Source organism: Merops nubicus, unplaced genomic scaffold (assembly GCF_000691845.1).
Source record: "Merops nubicus isolate BGI_N331 unplaced genomic scaffold, ASM69184v1 scaffold4637, whole genome shotgun sequence".
In the NCBI taxonomy this organism is placed as follows: domain Eukaryota; kingdom Metazoa; phylum Chordata; class Aves; order Coraciiformes; family Meropidae; genus Merops; species Merops nubicus.
The window spans coordinates 55896-80272 of record NW_008619434.1 but is presented as its reverse complement, the minus strand read 5'-3'; the positions used below and the strand labels follow the sequence as shown (position 1 = coordinate 80272).

Here is a 24377-nt window from a genome sequence, read left to right as displayed (position 1 = left end):
TCCATGAAGTTTCTCTCCAAATGTGGAGCTCAATGGACAACAGAGAAAGTCCTGCATTGATAATTTTCCATGGAGATTAGACTCTCTGTTGCTCTGATGCTACCAGGCTTCAGAATGAGTTGGGCTGGTTTGAGCAAGTGGATTTCCTACAGCCTGCTGCTCACTGGCACTGCACAGACACACAATGACATTAGTGTAACTTCTCTGGAGAGAGGCTTTCTTTTTGTTCAGCTTCCCGTTCCTGCCTACAGCTTTTAGGAATTACTATAATAGGATAATCAGTAACATTATTTAACATTTCCCAGAATATATTTCTGAGAATTATACAGATTTTATGCAGGACTCTACAAGGATTAACAAAAAAATACAGAAAAAATGCATGGAACCACTGGTAATATACCCTTCTTGTAGCTCCCAGAGACCCTTGACAGGTAAAAGAATGTATTTTACTAGGCATTATATAAAAGCAGAAAAAAAAGGAGTTTGTTCTCACTTGACTGCCTTACATGGCAAGAGGCATTAACAGACTTAAACTGCTGTTTCAAGTTGTATCCAGAACTCCTGGCAGGTGAATGTGTGTGATGCTAGTTTACAAATGATGCTAACTATCTTAGTGACAGTCAGAAAATTAGAAAGAGATTTTATATTATTCTCTCTGTGATGAATTTCAGAATTACTCCTGACTATAAAGTGCAATAAACAAATGAAAATAGGTTTGCAGAGCGTGGGTCTCTAATTAAGGTGAAATCCTCTTTCTCGAGCTAGGAAAGAATTCTTGGGATGGTCTGAAGCTGGGATAGCTGGCCAAGGTCAAGCAAAGACAAAGCCAAATTACTATGTGGCACCATTCGTCTGCAGAAGCAGTTCTCACTGGAGTACAATAACCACCAGATGCTCTTGCTAGAGCAGCTCATCCCAGCTTGACTTTATCCTTACACTGTCATTTTTAGACTCAATGAGACACACAAAGCTTAATACTACTTTTGCTTCAGCCCCCATGAGCAGAGCATTATGTTGGTGAAAGTAAAGAAGGGGGAGATGCCTTCTCACAGCACCATATATTAAGGGATAATCTTATTACTCTCAAGTGTATCAAAGCTAAGTTACAGTAAGATTTTTTTTTTTACCCATATATAATGTACAAAGTAAATTGACTCCTAATGTAACTATTAATTTTGAGTTGAAACCAAATTACTCCAGCCCACGGTGGCCAGGTCACTGGTAAACAACTTCTGCATAAAAAATCAACAGGGTTCTACCATTGTTATGGATTTGCTCCAGGAGCCCTGTGCTGAAGCACAGAAGCCATATCAGATCATGTATTTGGGGAATACAAACCATGAATGGCAGTCAGGGAGAAGATAATGAAACATATCCTTCAAATAGCAACACGAGAGAGTATTTGGATGGAATAATAATGCTCAGCACTCATAAAACTTAGTAGCTTCACTGTCTTTTTGGTGAAACAGAACACTCTATTGAAACAAATCACAGAACATTGACTGGCAGCCACGTTTTCTAACGTGTTCTGTAGCACAAAAGATGACAAGATCATCTCTCCCGTCTGTCTGGATTTGAATTACTCACATTGGAGGAATCATTTTTAAAACATCACTGTGCCAAAGGTAATATGAATGATCATAATTTTCAGATGTTTTTAATTTGCAGTTGGAGATAAAAATACACAAACTCATTTCAATAGTTTTTTTACATGCAGATAATAAATGTGCTGCTTCTACTGATTATCACGTTGATTTAAGGTAGAGGTGTTCATATATCATTAGACAGTTTTATTCCACATTTGTTATGTCTGTGGGTAAGATGTCTTATTCCATTTAATATGTTACATCTGATTATAGGCCAGAGAGGATCTGATAAAGAAAAGGTTCTGCCTAATACGTTGTTAGTAGTGACTCAGTTTCCTATTTCCCCTTAGAGCTTGAACACAAAGTAAAATAAGTCTACATTTCTTTAAAGCATGCAGGCAGCTGGAACACACATATTTGCATAAGCTGCAACACTTAGTGGATGGCAAAAGCCATGCAAACCACCGAGCATGAGGAATACACTGTGGATAATGGAGAGGAAAAACAGAAGAGATGGCAAGGAAAAATAAACCATGCATCCATGAAAGCAATGGTAGGCACTGGTGGAAGCATAAAGTGAACACCTCAAGGTGTAGAGAAAAAAAGGACAGATACCTACCACAACCTGCGCTATCTAGCTACCGACCTGTGGACTTATAGTATCACCAGTTGGCTCACCAAATGGATCACTGTTGGATGAGGCCTGAGACCCATCAGGCTAGAATACAAGAACATAACACCTTTTTTTCTCAACAATAAGCAAGTGAAAAGTCAACACGAGGTTATTTTCATGCTGTGGGCATAACAAGTACATCCTATCTCACAAAAACCAGAAAGTGAGACCTCGCCGCTGATTTGTTCTCAGAAGCCACAGTAGGTTCCTACAGCTGATGCAGGCAGGAAAGGACCTCACCAGCACCTTCTGGAGCCCATGCAGGACCTGCCACAGGCTCCAGAAGGTACTGGCTCAGACAAACCAGAACTGCAGAAGGCCCTGAAAGCCAGTGAAACTCTATGAATGAGAAAGAGTTCAAGCTCACATTTTGTACCTTTGGGTCCTTTTTTTTTGTACAATCTCCCTCTTGCCTTTGGCTCATATCTGCCTAAGACTCCTTATGATTTAAAGTCATTGCTTGGATAACATTTCTTGCTTTGGTCCGCTGAGTCAAAGGCAAAGAAATCACAGACTGAGGGCCAGAACATTGAGGAATGTAACTAGGCAAGCAACTGGGATGCAAGAATGTGCAAGACAACATCAACCATCATCTTTTTAACACACAAACTCTCACATCGCTTTCTGCAGCCTCAGCCTCATGTTGTTTTACCTTGGATCTCCACACCATGAATACCTGAATGCTGGTAGGCTATAAAGGACGTTGGATACAACTAACATATATAACCTTGCATATGGACTCTGAATTTGGTTCCTTGTATGCATTATTAGTGCATATCAATGGAAATGTGATGCTATTAGCTATCAAAACCAAAGTAGGAAGTGAATTTTGTCTGCAGCTCCCTTAAATACCACCCAGCCCTATTAGAATAGTTAGTTCTGACACTGCCAAACACCATTTAAGGAAATACTATCTTTTATAGCTAAAAAGAGCTAATCAATATTTAGAAACCTTGTTGCTACTCACAGCCTCTTGCTCCTCACTTTTGCTTGGGCTTTCAAACCCCTCTTCAAAGAGGTCATCTGCAGCAGGATCACTGGTATGAGATGCTGATGATTTTGATGGAGAACTCTGTCTGGGTGCAGGGGTTGGAGCTAAACAAAGATTAAGGTTAACAGCAACAGAACATATATCTGTTAATTAGTTCAGAAAGACACAGTAACACAAAATTTGCTCATGCTTTAGAGCCCTCTACTTTTATTACCCTTGAAAATTATTTTCTGATGAGGGGCTCCAAGAGGTAGATTTGAACAGAGTAGTCATTATCAATTCCATATATTTAATTTCATTCAGCAGTTTCCAAATTAAGTCTGGCTGCATCTGGCATATGTCTCAGGAACCAGGGAGATGCCACTACATTGCATTAAGAATGCATGAGTTGCCTGTCCTATGGCAGGTAAATGAAACAGATGGTCTCTGGCTGGCCCCTGTTAAATCTCTGTCTCATGAATTTCTCTTTCCAACAATCTGCAAAATCCCCCATCTCCATGCTATGAACACAATAAGCTTATTTTACAGCTCTTCAATGAATTCCCCCACATGCCCAATACCTCAAGCTATTAAACACCCACCTCCTCATTTCTGCAAAGCAGGGCTTGAATGGGACCTAAGTGAAACCATTTGTAAGGTTGAATGTCATGGGTGTTTTCCAACCAACCTGCATGTCCCTAGCACAGAACACACATTACTGGCCTCTTAAAAATTAAAATTCAAACTGCAGCTGTCAGGGCTGCTGGTTTCAACGCCCTCTGAAATTCTTCTCTGATGCTTTTCTTTAAGGCTGGGACCCATTTAATAAGCTAGACCACGCATGAGGGTTCTCAGTCCATGTCTGTCTTGCAATTTACTCTGTGAAAAAGCACCACAGAAATGCCTTGAGGAGCAGTCACCTGTGGGGAAAGGTAGGGCTGAAAGCACAAGAATACTCACGTGAATTTGTAGATGGTGTCGTGGAAGTCACAGGAGTCAAATTTAACTGAGAGATGTCAAAGTCATCACAATCATCTGCTTCCTGTGCCATCCCAACTTTGTTAAAGTAACTTGAGAAGGCCTCTGAGGTACAACTGAGGGAAGGCTGATCTGGTTTTCTTGATGGCACTGGTGGAGGCTGAGCCATCTGGAAATCTTTAAACATTTCTTTTCCCGTTTTCTGCCTGGGCCTGTCTGTCTGTGGACTCGATCTGTTGGAATCACTTGTGGGTGGAACAGTAGCTATTGGAGCAATGGTACCTTGAAACATGGCTGCTTGTAAAGGCAAAACAGTTTGTGTTGGCATGAAGGCAGTTGGTTGGAACTGACCAGCTACAGATGGCCACGGTTGCTGAGTAGGAGGAAAAATCCCGGGTTGGCCCCATGCTATTGGCTGTCCTCCCTGCATCACCTGAGCAACTGGAGGCTGAGCACCCATAGCCAACTGCTGTTGAACAAGTGGTTGCTGTCCCCAGAACGAGGGCAGAACAGCTCCCATGGCAACATAACCTTCAAAGAATAAAGAAAGCAAGAAAAAAAAAAAAAAAGATGAAAGATTTTAATGCTACTGTGGAGGGCAGAAAAAGCTACACAATAAATCAGAAAGAGGCAGGCTACATTAGTGATCCTGGAGCTTCAGCACACTTAAAAAGAAAACTGGAAGACATGGTTGAATTCACATCACTGAACAAACACTTGTATTCAGAAAACACAGGTTGGTGGGTATTAGCAATAATCCTTTTCCTCATCTAGACAAAAAAATCTCTTCTCTTTGTCCTCAGTGACTACCTCCCTGGGTTTGTAAATACCTGTGAGCATGGACCTGGCTGGCAGCTGGCCATCTGGCAGCTCTCTTCTCTGCTGTTCTGTCAAAGCATGGCCAGTTTGGGCAAACCACTTACCAGAACCACAGCAGCTCCCAAAACATTTCCCAAACCCACCCCCTTCCAGCACAACCCTGCTCTTCACCACTGAATCCTGCAGGCTCTTCCTGCTATCCTGACTATGCCAGCCTCCTCCTTCCACCTCTGCCTGTCCTGGTCCTCAGAGCAAGGATCTCTGGGATCAAACATGATGCACTGGGTCAGGCTGGGATGAAGTTCATCTTTTCAAAGGGAAGGAAGAGGATACCCAGGGCTCCCTCCTCTCTGTGTAGCTTTGCTGCAGTTCCTCCTCCTGTTTGCATTTACTCTTCGTTGGGGTGAGTGACCCACCCACACCAGCCAATTCTTCCCAATGGCACAGCTACAAAACTGCCTCTAAGTTCCTGAAAAGCACCTTTATGTAAGTTAGATGACAGCTCAAGGGCCCTCTAATGACAGTGTGACCTTCTTGCAAGAGGAAGAATCTGTGCCATCTCTTCTGACAGTTACAGCTCAAACCACTGGGACTCCAAAGAGCAAAGCAAGTGTCTCAACTTGCATAATAAAAGACAGAGCCCAAGAGAATTCAGATTAAAAAAAGATCACATTTGGTTATTACCTGGTTACCTGAGATCATCAGAAAAGTCCTGAGCCTCTGCTGCATTGCATACCTAGTAACAACAAACTGCTTCAGGTATTATGCTAGCATAAAACCTCTCTAACTGGGGAGGAAATGAAAGAGCAAAACTAAAATCAGAATTGCTTTCTGTCTGATCTGAAGCCTCCTCTCAAGCTACCAAGAGTTTGTGTAGGAGTTATATGGACAAGTGCTTTCTTATTTATAACTAAAAAAATAATCTGAAACAAACTATTGTAAAAAAAATTACAAATTAAGACACACAATAGAATTATGTTCTACTGATAAAGGTATTATGCTTTACAGATATGCTGTTTCACATTGAAATTAATTATTTAATACTAACGCTTTACAATATGCAACCTCTTTTTTAGTACTGTCATAGCTTGAAAACTCTTTTTTTCTAACCTGAACTTTTTTTTTTTTCTGAGTCCTCCTGTACCTTTTCCTCTTCACTTTATTTCTAGGCTGGTTTGCAATGCTACAGATAAGGGTGGTTGCAATGTTGTAACAGGAGAATTTCAAAATAAAATAAAGAAACCAAACAAAAAACCTGAACTTTGAAAGACAGTATTAGTGAGTGATGAGAGGAACAGCAACCCAGATACATCTCTGTTTTGATAGATGGCTATGATGGATTCTCCAGATGTTCTTTTAATCTTGCCCCTACTGTAACCTCATCCAAGCAGTGAAGGTTTTCATCTGACATTATCCTCAAACACTTCACCATCAGTGTAACCCTTCTGAGAGGTAGTGACTAATATGATGCTGCAACACAGCCCATCAAGAGAAGGAGTTAACCCATTAGAAAGTCACTGCTGAATGATTCAAGGCACTCCTCCTCCTCCTTTTTTTCCCTAAGTGGAGCTGAGAGCACTGCTCCCAGCATCCCAGTGAGAGATCAGCAGTCAAAACCACATGCCTTGTGTGTCTGTGCAGAATACTACAAAGTGTTTGAATTCAGAGCACTTTGAGGAACACAAAGATGTCTACAGGAAATACCAGGATTCGACTAAGTGGAATACCTTTGAAATGCAATCAAATTCTCCAGCTCTCAGTCTCTATTTGCTGGAGACTGCACAAGGACATTCACTGCTACTGCAAAAAAAGACAAAGGCAAAACTACACTAAATGCTTTTCTCTCTCTTGCTAGTGTACCTAGAAGGTCTGTTACCCAGATGGCTGAACTATGGTTCAACTCCCAGTGACTTTTTTTGGCTTTTAAGAAACGTGGGCAAATTAAAAATAATGCACTCCCTACCTGTTAAAGACTTGTTTTGTTGCCCTGCAGCACTGTCTTCAAAATCCTTCCCTACTTCCACTGGGCTAAATAAACACCCTGAGCACTGAAACGTAAACCAGAGCTAAGAACTGAGCACCAAATTGGAGTCAAGCTTCTATTTCCAGCAGATTTCTCACCTGAGGGTACGGCAGCAGTGCTGAAAGGTACAGAACCAAACATGTCTGTACTAGCAGGAAGTGACTGGGATGAAGATGGGATAAAGGCATCACCTGGAGTAGCAGGAGTCTGCAAGAAGACAGGAAAAATCATCTATAACTCTAAAAATACAGGTTTGGAGGGAAGAAAGAGGAAGGAGAAAAAAAGAATGGAAAGATGTAGAAGGAAAGAAGCAATAGAAATAAGAGTATCAGAATTTGCTGGAGATGGGATAAAAAGAAAGAAAATGAGAGACTTCATACCAGAGGCAAAAATTAAAATAAAATTTGCTTGGAATATATTAAATGCTAAATACTGACATCATTTCTTTCTCCAGAATGTAAAGACTTGTGATTCTAGGTGTTAGGTGACAACCATTAGAGGTAGTGACCAGGGCATTCATGTGAGAAACAGTAAATGCAAAGGAAGTACCTGCAGGATGTATGGAAGTGTGAATAAATCCTGCTTCCAATTAACCAACAGGACCAGAAACATTGGCCTGCATTATAAGAAAACTCCATTCCAACTGAGCAAGCTATGGATGAGGAAACAGACTTTGTCCCAGGCATGCTCCAGAGTATCCTGGAGATCTGAGGCTCTGGATTTCACAGTGCCTCAATTTTCTCAGTATATTTATACTTCTACAGTTTAACATAAGCTCAAAAGCTTTATAGGACAACGATTGTGTTTTCATTTTATGATGCAGAAAAGCATGCTGAGAAATTCTGTTTTGCCTGCAGAACACATCCAGCCCTCTCTCTGTTTTGCTGTTTTGTCTTCCTTCCCTTAGCATCAGCTCTGGGATACGTGCTTGGTGGAGCCAAAGAGACATGATATATGAGGCTGCAACTGGATCTTCCCACAGAGCAGTGGAGAGACAGAGTGCAGTGAAGCATGCACCTCTGATAAACACCAGGGAAGGAGATCTGCACTTCAGGTTCTATCTTATGTGACACCTAGCCCTGTATCAGAAACATAAAAATTGAAGATATTTTTGCACCTCATCATGAAGCAGTGAGTCCACATTCAATTTGCTTTGCTTTTATTTTCTTGCAACATAAAAACTACTTTGAAATCCTCCCTGCTGACATGGCTGACGACCTGAATTGTAAACGTGCTCAATAAATGTGCAGAAAATAGCATGTAGAAAAATGCACAGTACAGTTTCCCTGGGTACTCACTGGGGGAGAGGTTACATCAGGAGGAGTGGACATGTCCCCAAAAAGCTCTAGTTGGGTAACAGCCTGTAAGAGAAAAAAACAAACACTTTCCATTTATCTTTTGAGGAGAAGAAACAGTTAAGCAGTTATGACTTGTGAAGTTAACTAGTGACAGCTAGCAATATAAATCCCCCAACAGCCATGCAGGCTTCAAATGTCAAGTCCCATATGGAGGAAGCACATGGGTTCAAGCTGTGTGATTTTGATATTGTTGATAGACCCAAATAGCCAGCAGTTGACCCTATAAAATTAATCTGTAGAGGATTCTCCACCTTAAAAAAATAAAATGAATAAAGCATAAAACATCTATACAGAATGGGGCTGGCTGCATTACTGCTCTGTCCTTCACACCATCAGTGAGCACCAAGCATGATTTATGGTCAGTCCTTTTCCCTGGCTCCTTTTCTAAACCTGCAGTTCAAGGTCTTAAAACACAGCAGCAGACTGTGGAAGTGACAGAAGAATACAGAAGGGAAGTGCTTTCAAAGTGCTGCCTGATTTCTCCTTGCCCATGGGACAGGTGTGACCTGGATAAGTGGACTTGAAGGAGGATGCACAACTGGGTTACTGTAAGTTTGCAGCTCTACATTTAACATGATAGAAATGTTTTTTGCAGGGCGTCCTTCAGTTTGATCTCAAAGTAGGTCACCCAAACAGGTCTTAGTCAACTGGACCAGAAGAGAAAAAGCACTTTCATAATAAGGAGCACCTTGAGTGACTGCATAATCAAAGCTCCTTCATATGTCCTGCAGTAAAATTACTCTCTTCCACTCATCTGCAGGTGAGCTGGAGTGCAGAGATGGTAAAGCATGGGTCCCTTACAGCTCTGCAGGAAACCTAAAACCTATCTACCACCCTTACCAGGGTGGCTATTCTGAAAACCTTTGATGGGAACTCATGAACTACTCTTCCACTACCTTTTTTTGGCTTACAGGCTTTCCTTCTTCCCTCAACCACACCAACACACATGTGGGAAGCCACGATTCTCATCATAAATGAGATTTCATGCAAATCTTAATTCAGTTCACTGAATTAATCTCCACCCCAAGTTAGGCACATAAACCTTGCTATCACATCTATAGGTTTGAAATTTAGTTGAGTTTTCATCTGCAAAGGCAGCCACTTAGCACTTTGGACATTAACCAAGCTGGCTGGCCAGTCTTTACAACCCACCAAAGGAGCAAGACCCCTCTAAGTTTTTTTTCCCCTACCCTTAACCTTCTGTTATGAATGATCCTTTCAGAATTAAGACTGTCATTCAAAATATAGTCATTTCAAAACTTTATACATTTTTTCAACCCAATCTCTATTCCTATATACAAAAGCAATGCTACAATCACTTTGACTTGGAATTGGTCTAGCAGCTTGGGTGACTCTCAGCTTTATGTCTAACGATGTGCCTAGGGATGAGTTATTTCACACTTCCTCACATCATCTCTTTTACTAAATAGATCACATTGCTTTAGTGCTATGACAATATATTTTCTTCTTATGGATTTATAGATCACTCTAAGTATCTGTGTGGAAATGGAAGAAAGAAGAAAATCCACATTTTCTCCAGTGTACTCCAATTTTAGGGTATATTAACAAAATATGGCTAGAAGTAGCTTCTGCCAAAAAAAAAGCCCATGAATCCCTTCTGCAGTGTGTGCAAACACACCAGGCAAGCCTTGTTAAAATGCCCAGAAAAGCTGGAATAATGACAACCTCAGCGCTCATTTGGAAACCACTCTGAGCCTCCTGTAGGCACAACTGACTCAAGAGATGCCAGGTGACACTGAGTTGCTAAGAGCCACTTTCTTCTCGTCTCTCCAAATTGCTTGCTTACCACCACCCCCAAATCTAGACTTCTCCTGTGAGCTTTTCAATGTTTACTCCTCTGGCTTTCCAAGAAACGGTCTGTGTCGTTCCAAGAAGGCCATGAGCAAAGTGCTTCCACCCCAGGTGAGGAAGCAGAGGAGCAAGTCAGAGGGGATGTGAAAGGGCAGGGCTCACATGGCTACACAGGCTGAGAGGAAGTCTCTGCAAAGTTTGCCACAAAAAAACTGTATCAAATATTATACGTTTCATGTCAGTGCTGAAAATAGACAGTGAGTTGACTTTTTTGGACTCAGGATGATATGTTATGTATTTGAAAGGTGGCAACTCAGATGTCTATGCCTCAATACCCCTGTAAAATGGGAATAATAATACTTTTCAGAGCCCTTCAAGGGGATGGATCTTTGGAAACTCTTCACAGATATAATTCTGGTAAAGCTCCTATAGAAACATTGTGGATGGAGTTCTAAACAGGCAGCTGGAGAGAGTGACAGTAAAGCTGACTTCACTATTTGTTGTCACAACACTCATTCACAATATTCCCCATGAAAAGGAGTGTATTTACAAGGGAATGATTTCTCCCAGAACTCCAACCTTGTATGCAACAGGAGCTACAGAACTATGTCAGAGAATGCAAGGAGAAATTCAGTAGCAACACAACTTCCTCATTTACTTACCAAGAACAACTTTCAACAGCAACACTTGGAGGTGGGATTTTAAAGTCCCTTCTACAACCCAATTCTCAGCCTGAATAAATAAATGCATCTTCTCTGACACAGACGTAGTTTATCCACTTGCAGCATATGAGATTCTGGACACCAAATAGTTTTATTTTATTTTTGTGATTTCACTGTGACTAGAGAACTGATTTCACCCATTACGTGTTTTCAGATTAGTCACATCAAATATTAAGCTACATTCCAGTGAAGTTAATCCCAAGCCAAACATTTTCAAATTGCAGTAGTCCTATAGATATTTTCATCTCTATTTCCTTAAAACATTTTTAGTGTCACAACCTTACCTGAGTGACTGAAACAAGATTTTCATCAATGTCCAGCAATAAGTTTCCATTCTCCAGCTGTAAAGCATGATTTATGAAATGAAATGAATGATTTATGAAAATGACATGAATTTCTGAGCATGAAAATGATAACCTCTGTAATTATTGACTTCAGGATTGAAATGAAACCCTTTCCATCTTGCAGTGAGCACAGATAGGAAATCACACAGCCAAAACAGGGACTTTGAATGCTGCTGGGATATGGGGCAAACATCCACTTTATTTGTGCTAAATCTCATCTGCTGGTGTATAAGGCAATTTTACTCCTTGCATCACAACTGTTTATTTTCCATCTATGTATTAATTCAGCAATAAGCATACCCAGGGAGCTCTGATCCTCCTTACATTAGCAGAACTTTTCAGTGGCATGGTGAAAGAAATGACTTAACATTCTGAAGGACTAAAAATAAAACCCTTTTTGGACCACAAAAGCTCTAAAAGCAAGTACTTGCAGAAATACACAACTTCCTCTTAACTAGAATTATAACATCAATGAAAACGTATTTAAGATGAAGTTTTTCTTTGCATAGTAATTTAAGAAATGACTTAGAGAAATCAATTCAAGTTGTATTTAAATCCATAATTTGTGGGTGTGCAAATATACATGGGAGTATTGTGCCCACACATGCATAAATATGTAGATGGATATAGATATGTAGCATGAGTTATCCCTTCAGTGTCCTCAGAATGCTTAATTTCAGGTAACACTTATTGTGGTGTTGAAAGACTTTCTTTCTTAAGAAGCAAACACAACAGCAAGTTATTGAAAATCAAATTTTAGATGACTGAGAAGCTTCATACAAGTTATGGATCAATAATCCAGGCCATCTTAAAACAAAGAAGTTTAAAAATCTCTGAAACAGCCTAGAATACTCCCCCCTCCCCTTCCATCTCACCACAGACCTGAAGGAAGAGGAAAAAAAAGTGTAAAAAAGGAAAATGGTAAAAAAAGCTTTGTCCATTTACTCAGAGAACTCCACACACCTTGAAATATTCTTCAGATGAAACCAGGAGGGTTTACACCTTCAGGAGGGCTCAGTTTTGGCCAGAGGTTAATTCCTTCTGGCCCTGGCAGCCCCCTCGTTCAAGCCCCTGTCCCGCAGCATCTCTGAAGCAGATCCTGCCCGCAGGCACAGCGACAGCTCTGTGAAAGCAGCTGAGAAATCACCACCTCTCAGCACAGAGGAAACACGTGCACAGCCTTCAACGCACCATCAGAAATTCCCACCTGTGCTACAGCAGGACCTTGCAGAAAACATTTGCCCAACATGTCACGGCACATCCCCAAGTGCCCAATTACCATGTAGCACTTGAGCTGCGCCTTCCATTAGCTCGTGTTCTGCATCACACACCGGTGAGGAGACACCTCCTAAGGGTGAAATATCCCTGTCTATCAGAGCGTGGAGCAGCCTGCAACAGCGTGGTCACCGAGGGCAGAATTTGGCCCTTTGAGCCTTCCTCTGGTTCAGCTTTTCCATACACAGCACTTGACCTTCACCATTAAAGCCAACAATCCTCTCCCTCCATCCCCAGCGCGTGATAGAAAATAACCAGAAGTCTGGAAAGATGCTCCAGCCCTTGATCTTTCTCTAGGGTTGCCGTCTGTGGATTTCTCCACAGAGTGATGTAAAAGCTTGCTTTAATTATTCACAAAGGCATCTTCTTGAATATGAAAAGACCCCTACAGCTTCGTCAACCAGGAAGACACCAGTCACTTGTGAGCAGCCACGCAGACCGAGGTGGAGGAAAGAGTATTAATCCTTGTATTGCAGTGACATTAAACCTATAATGAAAGCTCCATCTTTCTATACAGGCAGGTGAGACATACTGTAAATCTTTTAAACATGAAATATGTAAATCTGGCTTCTTAAAGCAGCAGCAGCAAGCTTTTAAAACCACTCCAGCAAGTAACGAAACTCTTGGTGACACTTTTCACTCTTCACTATAGAAAACTGTATTATCCAAATTGGAGAAAAAACAAGAGTACAGAAACAAAGCTAAGAGGGAGGTAAACTGCAGCTTTCAGAAACCTGAACCGATAATGATCCACCTCCACTATAGTATTCCCTCTGATTGACAACTACACTGAAAAACATCTCTAAACAATGTAAAAGTCCAAATTTTAAAAGATAAATCTAAGACAAGCCTCTTCCCCCACAGGAGTGTGAAGCACCTTATTTATTTCACTCCTGTGGAAATAACAACCCAGAATATTCAAACTCGGTTACTCAGGCTGGTTTTAGCAATGGCAAGGGATTTACCTTGGCATAAAGTATGAGGAAACCTGCTTAATATTGTGATGCTTTTGCAAACAAGATGATAAAAGTAGTGTCTTACAAAACATGGTTCTGAAATCTCCAAAAATGAAGCAAAGATGGTGCTTAAAAAGCATGAAAAAAATACACAGTAATTAACTTGTACTCTGATACAGAGCTTAGCGGGTAAAAAAAGAGTATGAAGGCTACTAAATATAGCAAATAACCAGCAATTAGTAATTAACCTCTGAGCTGGGTATTAGCTATTAAAATCTTTTTTGAGATAGCAGAGGGATTTAAACTTGGTTTCCTGCATTCAGGGTAAGTGCTGTACCCTCGACCCAGCAGACAAAAGAGGGACCATCCAACTGCCTCTCTGCATTTCCTATCCCCTTTTTCCAACATGTACTTTAGATTGCAAGACTAATGACAAGCAAAACACTTAGTCAAGTAAAATATTTTTGGTTTTATTTTGGTTGAAAACATAAATATATTGGCTATGTCAAATATTTTTTCTGATGGTTCAAATCATTATTTAAGTTAAGCAAAGCTCTTGTTATTTGCACAACCTTATACAACAAGTGTTGCTATTGCTACGGACTCCATGAGCTGCAAGCAGCTTGCTAATTAACAACAATTCATTCTAAAAAACAATTAGAACTATAACGAAGGAGCGTGTCAGAATCGTGACTAAACTGATCATCAGTCAAACCACATCCAGTAGGTTGAGACACACTGAAAACATCCAACAGACACATTGTTTGCCTGTAAAACTACTGTTGGATTAATGAAGTAGCATGATTACTCAGCAAAGAATGGCTCAATTACTTCTTAATTAAAGAGAATACACTGAAGAATACACGTGTGAAGGAAAAAACTGTCCTTGCCTTTGCAATCTTCAGCCTCCCACAGATCCTAAAGATCCTCAAATGCCCCAATCTTTCCCAGTGGCAGAGGTAATGGCAGCCAGGCTGTTACCACCACTGTTTCAGAGGTACTGCTGAGCCCAACCTTTCAGTTGTGAGGCTGCTGTGAACATTTAGGGTGATTCTCAACTGCTGCAGGTCCCATCACTGCCATAAAACTGCACTGATAGATTTTCACCCAAAATACATGCACTTGGGCATCCATCACATAGGCTTCAAATCCAGAACTCAGAATCCCGTGGCACATGGAAACCCTCCTGTTTAAGGTCTTTCAGTTTCAAGGCTCAACTCTTGCCAGGAGCACTCCTCTTCAGGTAGTTGTTGTTCTTATTTTTATTTGAAGCAATAAACCCAAGTACTGGCTTTGGTTATGATGTACCCAACTACAGGGTAGCCTTTGAGCTCCATCACATTCACTGACAGTTCAGTTTTCTTAGCACTGGATGTGCTGGTTAGAACTCCTGTTAGTCATCCCTAAGCAGCTGAAGAGGTGGGATGGATCAGGATAATTGACATCACAGATTACTGAGTGTCTTGGGTGAACTGCTTCACTGTTGCTCAATAGCTTCCTTTAAACTAAGGATCTCTTCATATGATCAAAACATACTCGTGTGTTTATTTTCTGTTCATTTGAAGGGAACTTAATTCTGAATTCCCTGTGTACTTTAGGTATTGACTCTTATGGGAAATGCTATTTAAAATGCTTCAATTGACACTTTTCTCTGACAGACTCTCATACATCAAGAGTGCAAAAGAGCAACTCGCTTACAGCCAGACTTGTGCTGCTTCCAGGCAACACAACACCTGAGAGAAATAAACCTCCCAGAGCACAGATGATGCTGGTGCAATCACACAATCACCTCCTCTGTGTCTTCTCCATGTGCCACTCGGTGGGTCTGGAGAGCCTTGTCTACATACACCACGGTACATGTTGGTCACATCACCTGGATTTAAAAGCACTAAACACTGAGGCTTTCAAATCGTTGACACAAGTTACAAAAGCTGTGGTAATTTACATTTACTATAGACTTAATTTACATTTACTATAGACTTAATTTATATTTACTATAGACTTACAGGCCCTGATACCTGTCTTCCAGCAACATCACCCTGGCTTTAGATAGCTACCTTTACAAGTACATGCAATTTATTGTGTGTAGCTGATGCAATGCAAAGAATCAAATGAAACCTATTTTTTCCGTTCAACAAGAAACTGGAAACAAAGGGGAAGGGCAAAACATTTCAGTTGACACAGTGGCAAAAGCCAGCCTACATCAAATTTCATTTTGGCATGAGGAAGGGTGTCCAAGGAGGAGATTAGGGACTGACAAGCTGCTGGCTGGTTCAATCTCAGGGTCAGCCTTGGCCAGGTTTCAACCCAGAGTCACTGCCAGACACATTCACAGGGATTTGCAGCATTTCTGCCCCAAATTTCTATTTCTGGGACTTTTTATTCCAGTGCATAGCTCCACCTGTTCTCCCTGGGGAAAACGGGACTGAGGACAGTGGCACAGTGCATGGCAAGAGCTCAGATGGGGACAAACTCTTTAATGGCAGGGGACTTTGTCACCACCCGGGTGGCACAATGCAACCAGCCATGGTGACACGTGATGGCTTCCCTTAACTGCAGACTGGAGAGACAAGTGATGATGAGAATCCAAACTTCCATGTGGGAGCAAAGCCTGCTAGCAGGACAACTCCTCCAGATTAAAGAGCTCAAGATGTGGCTCACAATACCAATATGACATAACTAACCCCAATTAAATCTGGATATTTTATTCTGTGTGAAACTATTCCTATGCTATTAAAACCTGTTATTTGACGTGTTGGGTAGAAAAATATGGAAAGCAGAAGTTTGCATGGGCGTTATTTTCAATATGCAGAAACTATCCAGATTAAGGATCATCATTTTAAACATTCTATACATTATCAATGGATTAATTCTAATATCTAGCCCTCCAGATTGTTGGAAATCGATACTCTGAATTCAGGTTAACAGCTTTTTGAATATTTGTGCTCTACCTGACACTGCAAGAACAATTTTGCCAGATTCAGTTGAAACATTCCTAAATTTGAGCTTGGGGGCTAAAACCTACATAAACCATGTATATAACACACAGGAAGAAACTCCATCAATTTATGTTACAGATGCTATAATCTGGGAAGAATAGGGAGGAGGATCTGTTTCTGCTTCCTGTTCCATTAGGCTTTTTATTCAGGAAGAAAACAAAATATCCCCAGAAAAAACAGCTTAAAAAAAAATAAATGGAAAAAGTGATATAAATTCACACAACAAAGGACAGATTCAGTTATTACAGCATTTGATCAGGGAACTAACATCCTACCAGCTACAGTAGCCACAAGCTGATGGTTGTGAACCACTTGCAATGATGGCTAGTGCCTCTCCTTGGAATAGAGGAAAGTCTCAGACCTGGCCTCTTCCATCAGCTGAAGCTGAACAGAGCCTGCTAGTGAAAATTCAGGGGTTTAGGTGTTTTTTGCTGTGGATCCACTCAAAACTGCCAGCTGCATACTTATTTATGCCAGTGCTAAGTGAGGGTAGAAGGCTTTTAGTCAGAGTTTTTACTTGCATTTTGCACAGTTATAAACAGAAAGCATAAAACAGCAGAAGATGAGGCCCGTGGGTCTTGCTAAAAGCAAGGAAAAAATCACCTGGACCAGTCTCAGTGACCTTTTACAATGCAGAAGTAATTAAATCTCAGATAATGAAAGAATGTAATTGTTTACACACACCCCTAACACCAAGTCCAAACAAAAGAGATGTATCAGCTCCCTGCCCAACATACCAAACATGCCCATGCCATTGAGGCACCTGCCTCTCCTGCATCATTGCTGACCCTCCTGCAATGCCAGCAGCTCCCCTCTAACCTCAAAGGAAGGGGAAAAAAACCCCAAACTGACATATACAAGTATCTTGAGACATGACAGTGCGATGTGAGCAGCATCACTGGAGAGCACATAGCAACATCTGCCCTGCTTGTCCAGGGGGTAACACAGGGCAGGTGATGCAGGTACAAAGGGGATGGTACCCACAGAGCAGAGGGAAACAGATGCCTGATGTGTGGAGAGGCTGTACAATAAGGGCCTCCTGTCCCAGAACAAGTCTTGCTGTTGAAGACACGTACGTAACAACATCTCACCTTCAGGGCTCAGCTGTTATCTCTGGCACGGTGCTAAACGTTTCTGTTAGAAGCCAACAGCAGTATCAGAGTTAATATTGGTATTAAATCAAAAGGCAAGCTGAGAAGAGCAGCACACAGGGCAGAGGTGTTTCCAGCACTGCACCAAAGCTTCTCAGAACAGGCAGTGCAAGATCTACACGACAGGCACTGCTATGTATATCTACTCCTATTTTGCCATTAAAAAAAAAAAAAATAGCAAAAGCCCACCAAAACTGCAAATAATCTCAAGCCACAAGACGTTATCATAACAAAGTAATATATTTTCAAAGTTTGCAACAAGTAGCTGTGCCTGTTTAAACTGTATGTCCCACACCACAATGTTAAACCTTGTACATTGGGGTTTAATTGAGTTTAACCAAGTCAGGGCATTTGAACCAGGTGAATCTTTTGGTGAATGTAAAGAAAAAGGGACAGCTTGGTCAGCACAGATGGTCAGAGATTGGGTCTGTGCACTCTGTTTCTTCTTGTGTTTGAAAATTTGGTCCTGAAAGCCTGACTGTGGAGGCTGGAGTCACCAACAACAGAACTAGAGGGAATGGGGCAAAGCTGGAAGTGGGCAGATTCAGGCTGGATGTGAGGAAGAAGTTCTTCACCATGAGAGTGGTGAGACCCTGGTATGGGTTGCCCAGGGAGGTGGTTGAGGCCCCATCCCTGGGGGTCTTTAAGGCCAGGCTGGATGAGGCTCTGGGCAGCCTGGTCTAGTGGGAGGTGTCCCTGCTCATGGCAGAGGGGTTGGAACTGGGTGATCCTTGTGGTTCCTTCCAACCCTGACAGATTCTGGTCTGTTTTGGCAGAGGACTTTGGAGCCCTGGTGGCTCGGTGGTTGGACTTGATGATCTTGGAGGTCCCTTCCAACCTAAATGATTCTATAATTCTAAGTTGGTTCTGTAAAGCCATTGATGCAACCTTAGGGAAAAGACAGAGCTACAAAGCTCTTCTCCAAACCAAGTGTCATAGAAAGAACTGGCTTTGTAGAGGACAGTGAGAGTTATCTGGAAAGCTGCCCTGAACTACTTTATTGACAGACATTTTGGTATGTTGTTTCTCCAGGAGGGTGGCAGATCACTGGAATAGGTTGCCCAGACAGGTGGTGGAGGCCCCATCCCTGGGGACATTAAAGGTCAGTCTGGATGAAGTTCTGAGTAGCTTGATCTAGTTGGAGATGTCCCTGCTCATGGCAGGGGGTTGGACTAGATGACCTTTGGAGGTCCCCTCCAGCCCAGACATTCTATGATTCTATGACTTCTGTGTTAGCTGGTGGAGCCCCAGGGCTGTCCATGCCTTCCAGAAGACCCCAGGCACACTTTTTCTAACACAAAAGAACTGAACAAATCAGACCTGCCAAAGGCACTGTAAGCCCAGCCAGAATTAAGATAGAATTAAGACTGAGCTTTCTCAAACAAAGCTGCTTAGTTTGGGCAGAAGGTTCAGGCAGCCCTTACTGCTCCTAGACCTGAGCATGCTGAGGTCCAGCTTGGCTTCATCTGCTCCTCCTATGCCTTGCCCACAAGGCAGCCAAATTATTCCCTGTCCATTCCACCCTGGTTTACCATTTTCCAAGTAGTTGGAACTAGCCAAACGACTGCCCACGTGGCAAGGCAATGGCTGTAATGCCTTGAATCTTCACACAGCAGTAAGACAAGTTGTTTGAAAGCCTTCATAAAATTATAAGCAGGTAGCTCAGACATTTTAATGAGAAGAGAAGGTTTTATTGTGATGTGACTGACAGTCTCCGTGAAGGGTATTTACAGTCTGACTCTTATTACTAAAAACACCGTGACAGGTAGAACTTGATGTGGATGTATAATGGGGAGACGATGGGAAATTGTGACAAAAAGAGCTCATTAAACATTTCACTTTTTTAGAACAGTTAATTTCCCATACAGAACTACAATTTCTAAGTGGAGCGTGCACCACTTAACACAGGCTTTTTGGGGTAAGCTTGTTTTCTTTGTCTGGCTTGATGTATCCTCAATGTGAATGGAGAATAGGAGAATGGGACTCAGGAAGGAGCAGAGAGAAAACAGGAATGAATACAAGAAGTGCGAGTTGATACAGAAGGAGAGAGAGATACAAGGAGGAAAGTGGATAGCATGAAATATGTGTACTTTGAGCTGAGCTGCACACCCAGCAGAGGAAATCTAGAGCAGAGAAGGATTTGCTGGGACAGGACGCAGCAAAGAGATGGGGAAATACAAAAGTGATCCTGAGTAAGCAATCTTTTCATTCCAATGCCAGAGAAGCGACTGGGCCACCAGCCACCACTCCTCATTGAGTTCAGTGGGTACGCTCAAATTCTGAGATCTAGCACTCATTCCTTTCCACCTCATTTGCATGGTATTTACATTACTTGAGATCAGAGATCAGGAGGAATCGCAACCTAAAGTACTTTGAGACCTTCTGACAAATGGCCTCCCACAAGGGTCCACCTTGATGCATAGCCAATGTTGGATGTTTCTGCTGCACAGTACTCTCAGGAAGGTGCTTCCTACCTCCAGCCACAGTGGGATCCCATTTGCACAGAAGACTATTTGCCCAAAGGGTTCTGGCTTCTTAGGAAGCTGGATCTTATTGAAAATGTGTATGAATTACACAGCTGCAAAGGAGCCTTTGAAAACAGGACTATGGCTTTTAGTTTATACTCTGTGGTAGATCTCACACCACCTAAGCCTATTTAGAAATTACAATACCTGCAAGTCATTTAAAATTCCTCTGCAGCCACAACAGAATGATGTCCAGACATACATTTATCTCCACCTCAGAGGGACACCTCACAGAGACAAGAGGAATTTCCCCCTGAAGCTGCTATTTATCTCCACTGGCCACAGAGAATCAAGGGCACCTCGATGACTACTGCAGTGTCCCTCGCTTTATGTGCAGAGACTAGAGATAAGTTGCTTGGGAACACATCAGAGGGAAACAATCCCAAGATGGAAAGTTGATCACTGTCCAGGGAATATGGACAATTCAGTCTGAACTGGAGCAAAACTTGCTGCATTTTTATTAAGTGTGGCTTTGAGTGTTGGGAAAGAGAATTCACGGTGCCTGAAACCTATTAGGAGCTACAAAAAGTTCCTCATTTTCTTTATCCATTATGAAATTACTGAAAGCAAGATTTCCTAATAAAGAAAATGTCCTTACATGTTTAAACCAGGTAGATGAGCTAGATTATTTGCCCTCAGATTGAATTTTAGAGGTTTATATAATAATGACAGCTATAAATTGAAAAAAAAATTATGGCAAGTGTCTCAATGACAGAGAGTCTCACACGTGGAAGGGTGAGCAATAAATCAGATGGGCAGTGGAATATTAAATTGCTAATTTTAAGAGCTACTACTGCTTTTTTTTCCCCTTTTAATACATACTAATATAAAAAGGTGAAAGAAAAATCATTACCTATTTCTTCCTCTTTCTTCTCTTTTTCTTCAGAAGTTAAAGAACACAATGTGTTTGGAGAAAAAGCTCTAATTGCTTTAAATTTAACCATGAAATAGCAAAAGAAAAAAAAAAAATTAAGTCTGCAACCAGCTTTATGGAGAGGACAGATTAAATGTATTTGATGATTACAGAGTAGGTTCCATATGCCCTGTATCTCAGTCAGGCTCTTGACCAGGACAGCCTAATACCAAAGTGTCTGCAGACATGATTGCAAGTGTGCTGTGCATCCAGCCATACTGCAACGACCTAAATTACACACTAAACCTAGAGTAAATTTGAAACAGTGCTGAAGGAATAATAAATAAAAAACACTGAAAATGTAACACCCAACTATATGAGCAGTGAGTGAAAAATCTACAGCTATTCCATGCCCACAACTACCTTAATTAGTTATGCAACATGAGTTATTTTCCTAGATTTTTGCAGGCAACATGATGATGCCTCCCTCCTCCTAGTGGCTCATCATGAAATATTTATGGCAAGTTTTGTTTGTTTGTGCAAACCACAGAAGTGTCACAATTCAGGCACCCATCCAGCCCCTCCCCAGCAGTTATCTTTTTTATTTGACATCCTGGTCTCTGTGCTCAGCCTGAGCTGTGCAAGTTAGCACATCTTCATGGGAAAGGAGTCTCTCCTTTTCTCTCTTCAATTCAGAATTTTCCTCATGCTTACAGCACACTAAAATCCCTGACCTTTCCCTTTGTTGTTCTCCATTCTCACGCAAATCCTCAGAAATAATAATTTGCTATGCCACCAATGCAACTGAACAATTTCTCAAGGTATTTATAGCATGAATTTATATTAAACAGTGCAACTCGCCCTTCAGCAAATGTATGCCTTGTTGCTAAGGCATCTGTCACTCACCTTCTCCTTTCATCCACTTGTTACCATCCCTGATACACCCTGTGGATAAATGCTTCACCTCTTCAAAATGCTAATACATAGAAAGAGAATTTTGCCATTTGGATAGCCCAATTTTTTAATAGTCTACTGCCCATGCAAGGCACAGGACAGAAAGAATTAATTTGACAGTCTATATTGACCCTTAGCCTCTTGTATACTTAGAGCACTACAGAAATGACATCTAGCAATACTGGGAGGAAAGCTTGTACTGATTACAGCCCACAATAACCAGGAAAGCAATGCAAATACATAGAGAAAAAGTTCTGCCCCTCAGGAATTTATTCAGTGAGGTCTTTTTGCACACTTAGTTTGGATGGACTTCCTTCCAGAGTTTCCCACAGCTGTTTAAAGTAATGGCAACTGCACATATCTCTGCCCTACAGCTCTTACTAAGCTACCAAATAAGTTGGGTTTATTGGAAAAATAATTGCTTTTCTATGGTGTACATTAGGTTGGATTTTTGCTGTGATTTGGTTGGTCGATTCTTTTTTCCAAGTGAGAAAATGAATTCCCATGCAAATTCTCCTTTTTTTTTTATAACATTTAATTTGAAGCTCCTTATGAAATCTTTACCTATCAGTAATGCTACACAGTATTCAGCAAGAGATCTTCTGAGAGGCTGTCCTAGTTTGAGTTAAGACAGAACTAATTCTGTTCAGTGATTTTGCTTTTCAGCTTAATCTCTTCTAAGATTTAAATTCTTTCTGAATTTAATGATGTATTTTTGCAGACAGTGTCTGCTTCTAGCAGTGAGAATGCTCCCTGTTTATAGTTACTACTAAGGATTAATACAGAGAAAGGCTCTTATACTTACTCCTATAAAACCCAAGGTCACTACCATATCTCATATATGACTTCAGGGTGTCATAAAACAAGACGCCACACCTCTAAGGAAGAGTCGACAGGAGAGGTGACCCTAAACTGACCAAAAGGATATTCCATCCTATATACATCACATTCAGTACAAAACTGAGGTATCAGAAAGGCTAAGCCCTCTTCTTCAAAAACAGATGTCCGAGGAGGACTCTGTCTGTTCCACCCTCAATCCCAATCTGAACATTCTCAAATGCAGTTGCAGAATCCAGCTCCTAAATCCAACTCCTGTCTGCCACTGACCCCAGTCTGTGAATCCCCAGTGCCTGCCCACAGCACCAGTGGTGATGGTGACATAACTGCCACCAAGGAAGTTGAAATCTGTATTAGTTTTGTATATATTTGTATATATAGAATGTTATTGTTATTATTTTAATCAAAGCTGTTGCAGTTTTCTTTTCCAATCCAGAAGTCTCTCTCTCTTATTCTCTTTCTCTTCCCCTTCAAGAAGGTAGAGGGATTAATAAAGAGTATCTGTCATTGTCTAGTGGCCAGCCCAGCCCTAACCCTTGGCAGAGGTGCTGACATGATAACCACTGAAAATCACTGCAGAGGTCACAGACAGTGTTCTGACATAGCTTTTCCTAAAACTACTTCTCTCCATCTCCACTCTATTCAGACCTTGCCTCCCCTGCTGTCCTGCTAAACCAAGCTGCAAGAGGCACAATATATAAAGTACAGCTCTGAGAGAGTACAGAGGGCAGAAAACACAGCCCATGTTCACCCAGGGTGAGAAGCCTTGTACAGCACTGGGTGCAGAGGAACCCTTTCAATCCAGGAGCCCCTCTAACATGCAGGAGGCTCACTGTTGACTCTCACCTACAAATACCACATTTATAAATGGTGACTTTCAAAAGAATGAGTCAGAGAAGACAGAAAGGAGATTTAAATAATGAATGAGATGGATGTAAGTGATGTTACCATCCTGGTTACTCTGAACCAACCAAATCAATACATTGCTGATAAAATTCCCCTCATGAGGAAAGTACCAAATGTTACATACAACAATAATGAAAGTCACAGGAGCTAAGAAACACACCTTCTGTACTGCATATAAATAAGGAAGATACTTACACTTACAGGTTGACTTTTTGGCACATCATAAACACCTTCCTTCTTTTGGCTGGTAGGAACCTGCAACAGCAAATGAAAACCAAGATCACTACCCAAGCAGGTTTGATAGAAAATGAAATCAGCCACTGATATTTTATGTATATGGGAGTCATTTAACACTAATGAAATTAAAGATGGTTCCCTCTTCAGCCAAGCAGAACCATTAATGGAGAAGACACTGAAGAAATAAAATACCTATCTGAATTTTTGAAATCCTAATGCCCAATAATATTCAGAAATGAGATTTTCATTCTCAGTTGGTTGCATTAAGTCCAGATGCATTTGATCTTCTTCCTACTTAAAAGGTTGTTTTTTCCATTTTACTTGTGGGTTAGAAGATGCACATGGAAGTCATGATCAGGTCACTATGTCATCTTCTTCCATGGCAGAGATCCAGAGTAG

General features: G+C 41.3%; 1 protein-coding gene across 1 annotated transcript in view; it reads right to left on the bottom strand.

Moving 5' to 3' along the window:
- Positions 1-2220: 2220 nt before the first annotated feature.
- DAB1 (Dab, reelin signal transducer, homolog 1 (Drosophila)) overlaps positions 2221-24377 on the bottom strand; it is a gene marked incomplete at its 5' end in the record, with an annotated part of 51674 nt that continues 29517 nt past the window's right edge. Inside the window, 6 exons of the mRNA XM_008943775.1 lie at positions 2221-2304; positions 3227-3354; positions 4190-4738; positions 7148-7256; positions 8348-8410; positions 23937-23996. Of these exons, the coding sequence (XP_008942023.1) occupies positions 2221-2304; positions 3227-3354; positions 4190-4738; positions 7148-7256; positions 8348-8410; positions 23937-23996 (993 nt within the window). The remainder of the gene's footprint in view (positions 2305-3226; positions 3355-4189; positions 4739-7147; positions 7257-8347; positions 8411-23936; positions 23997-24377) is intronic.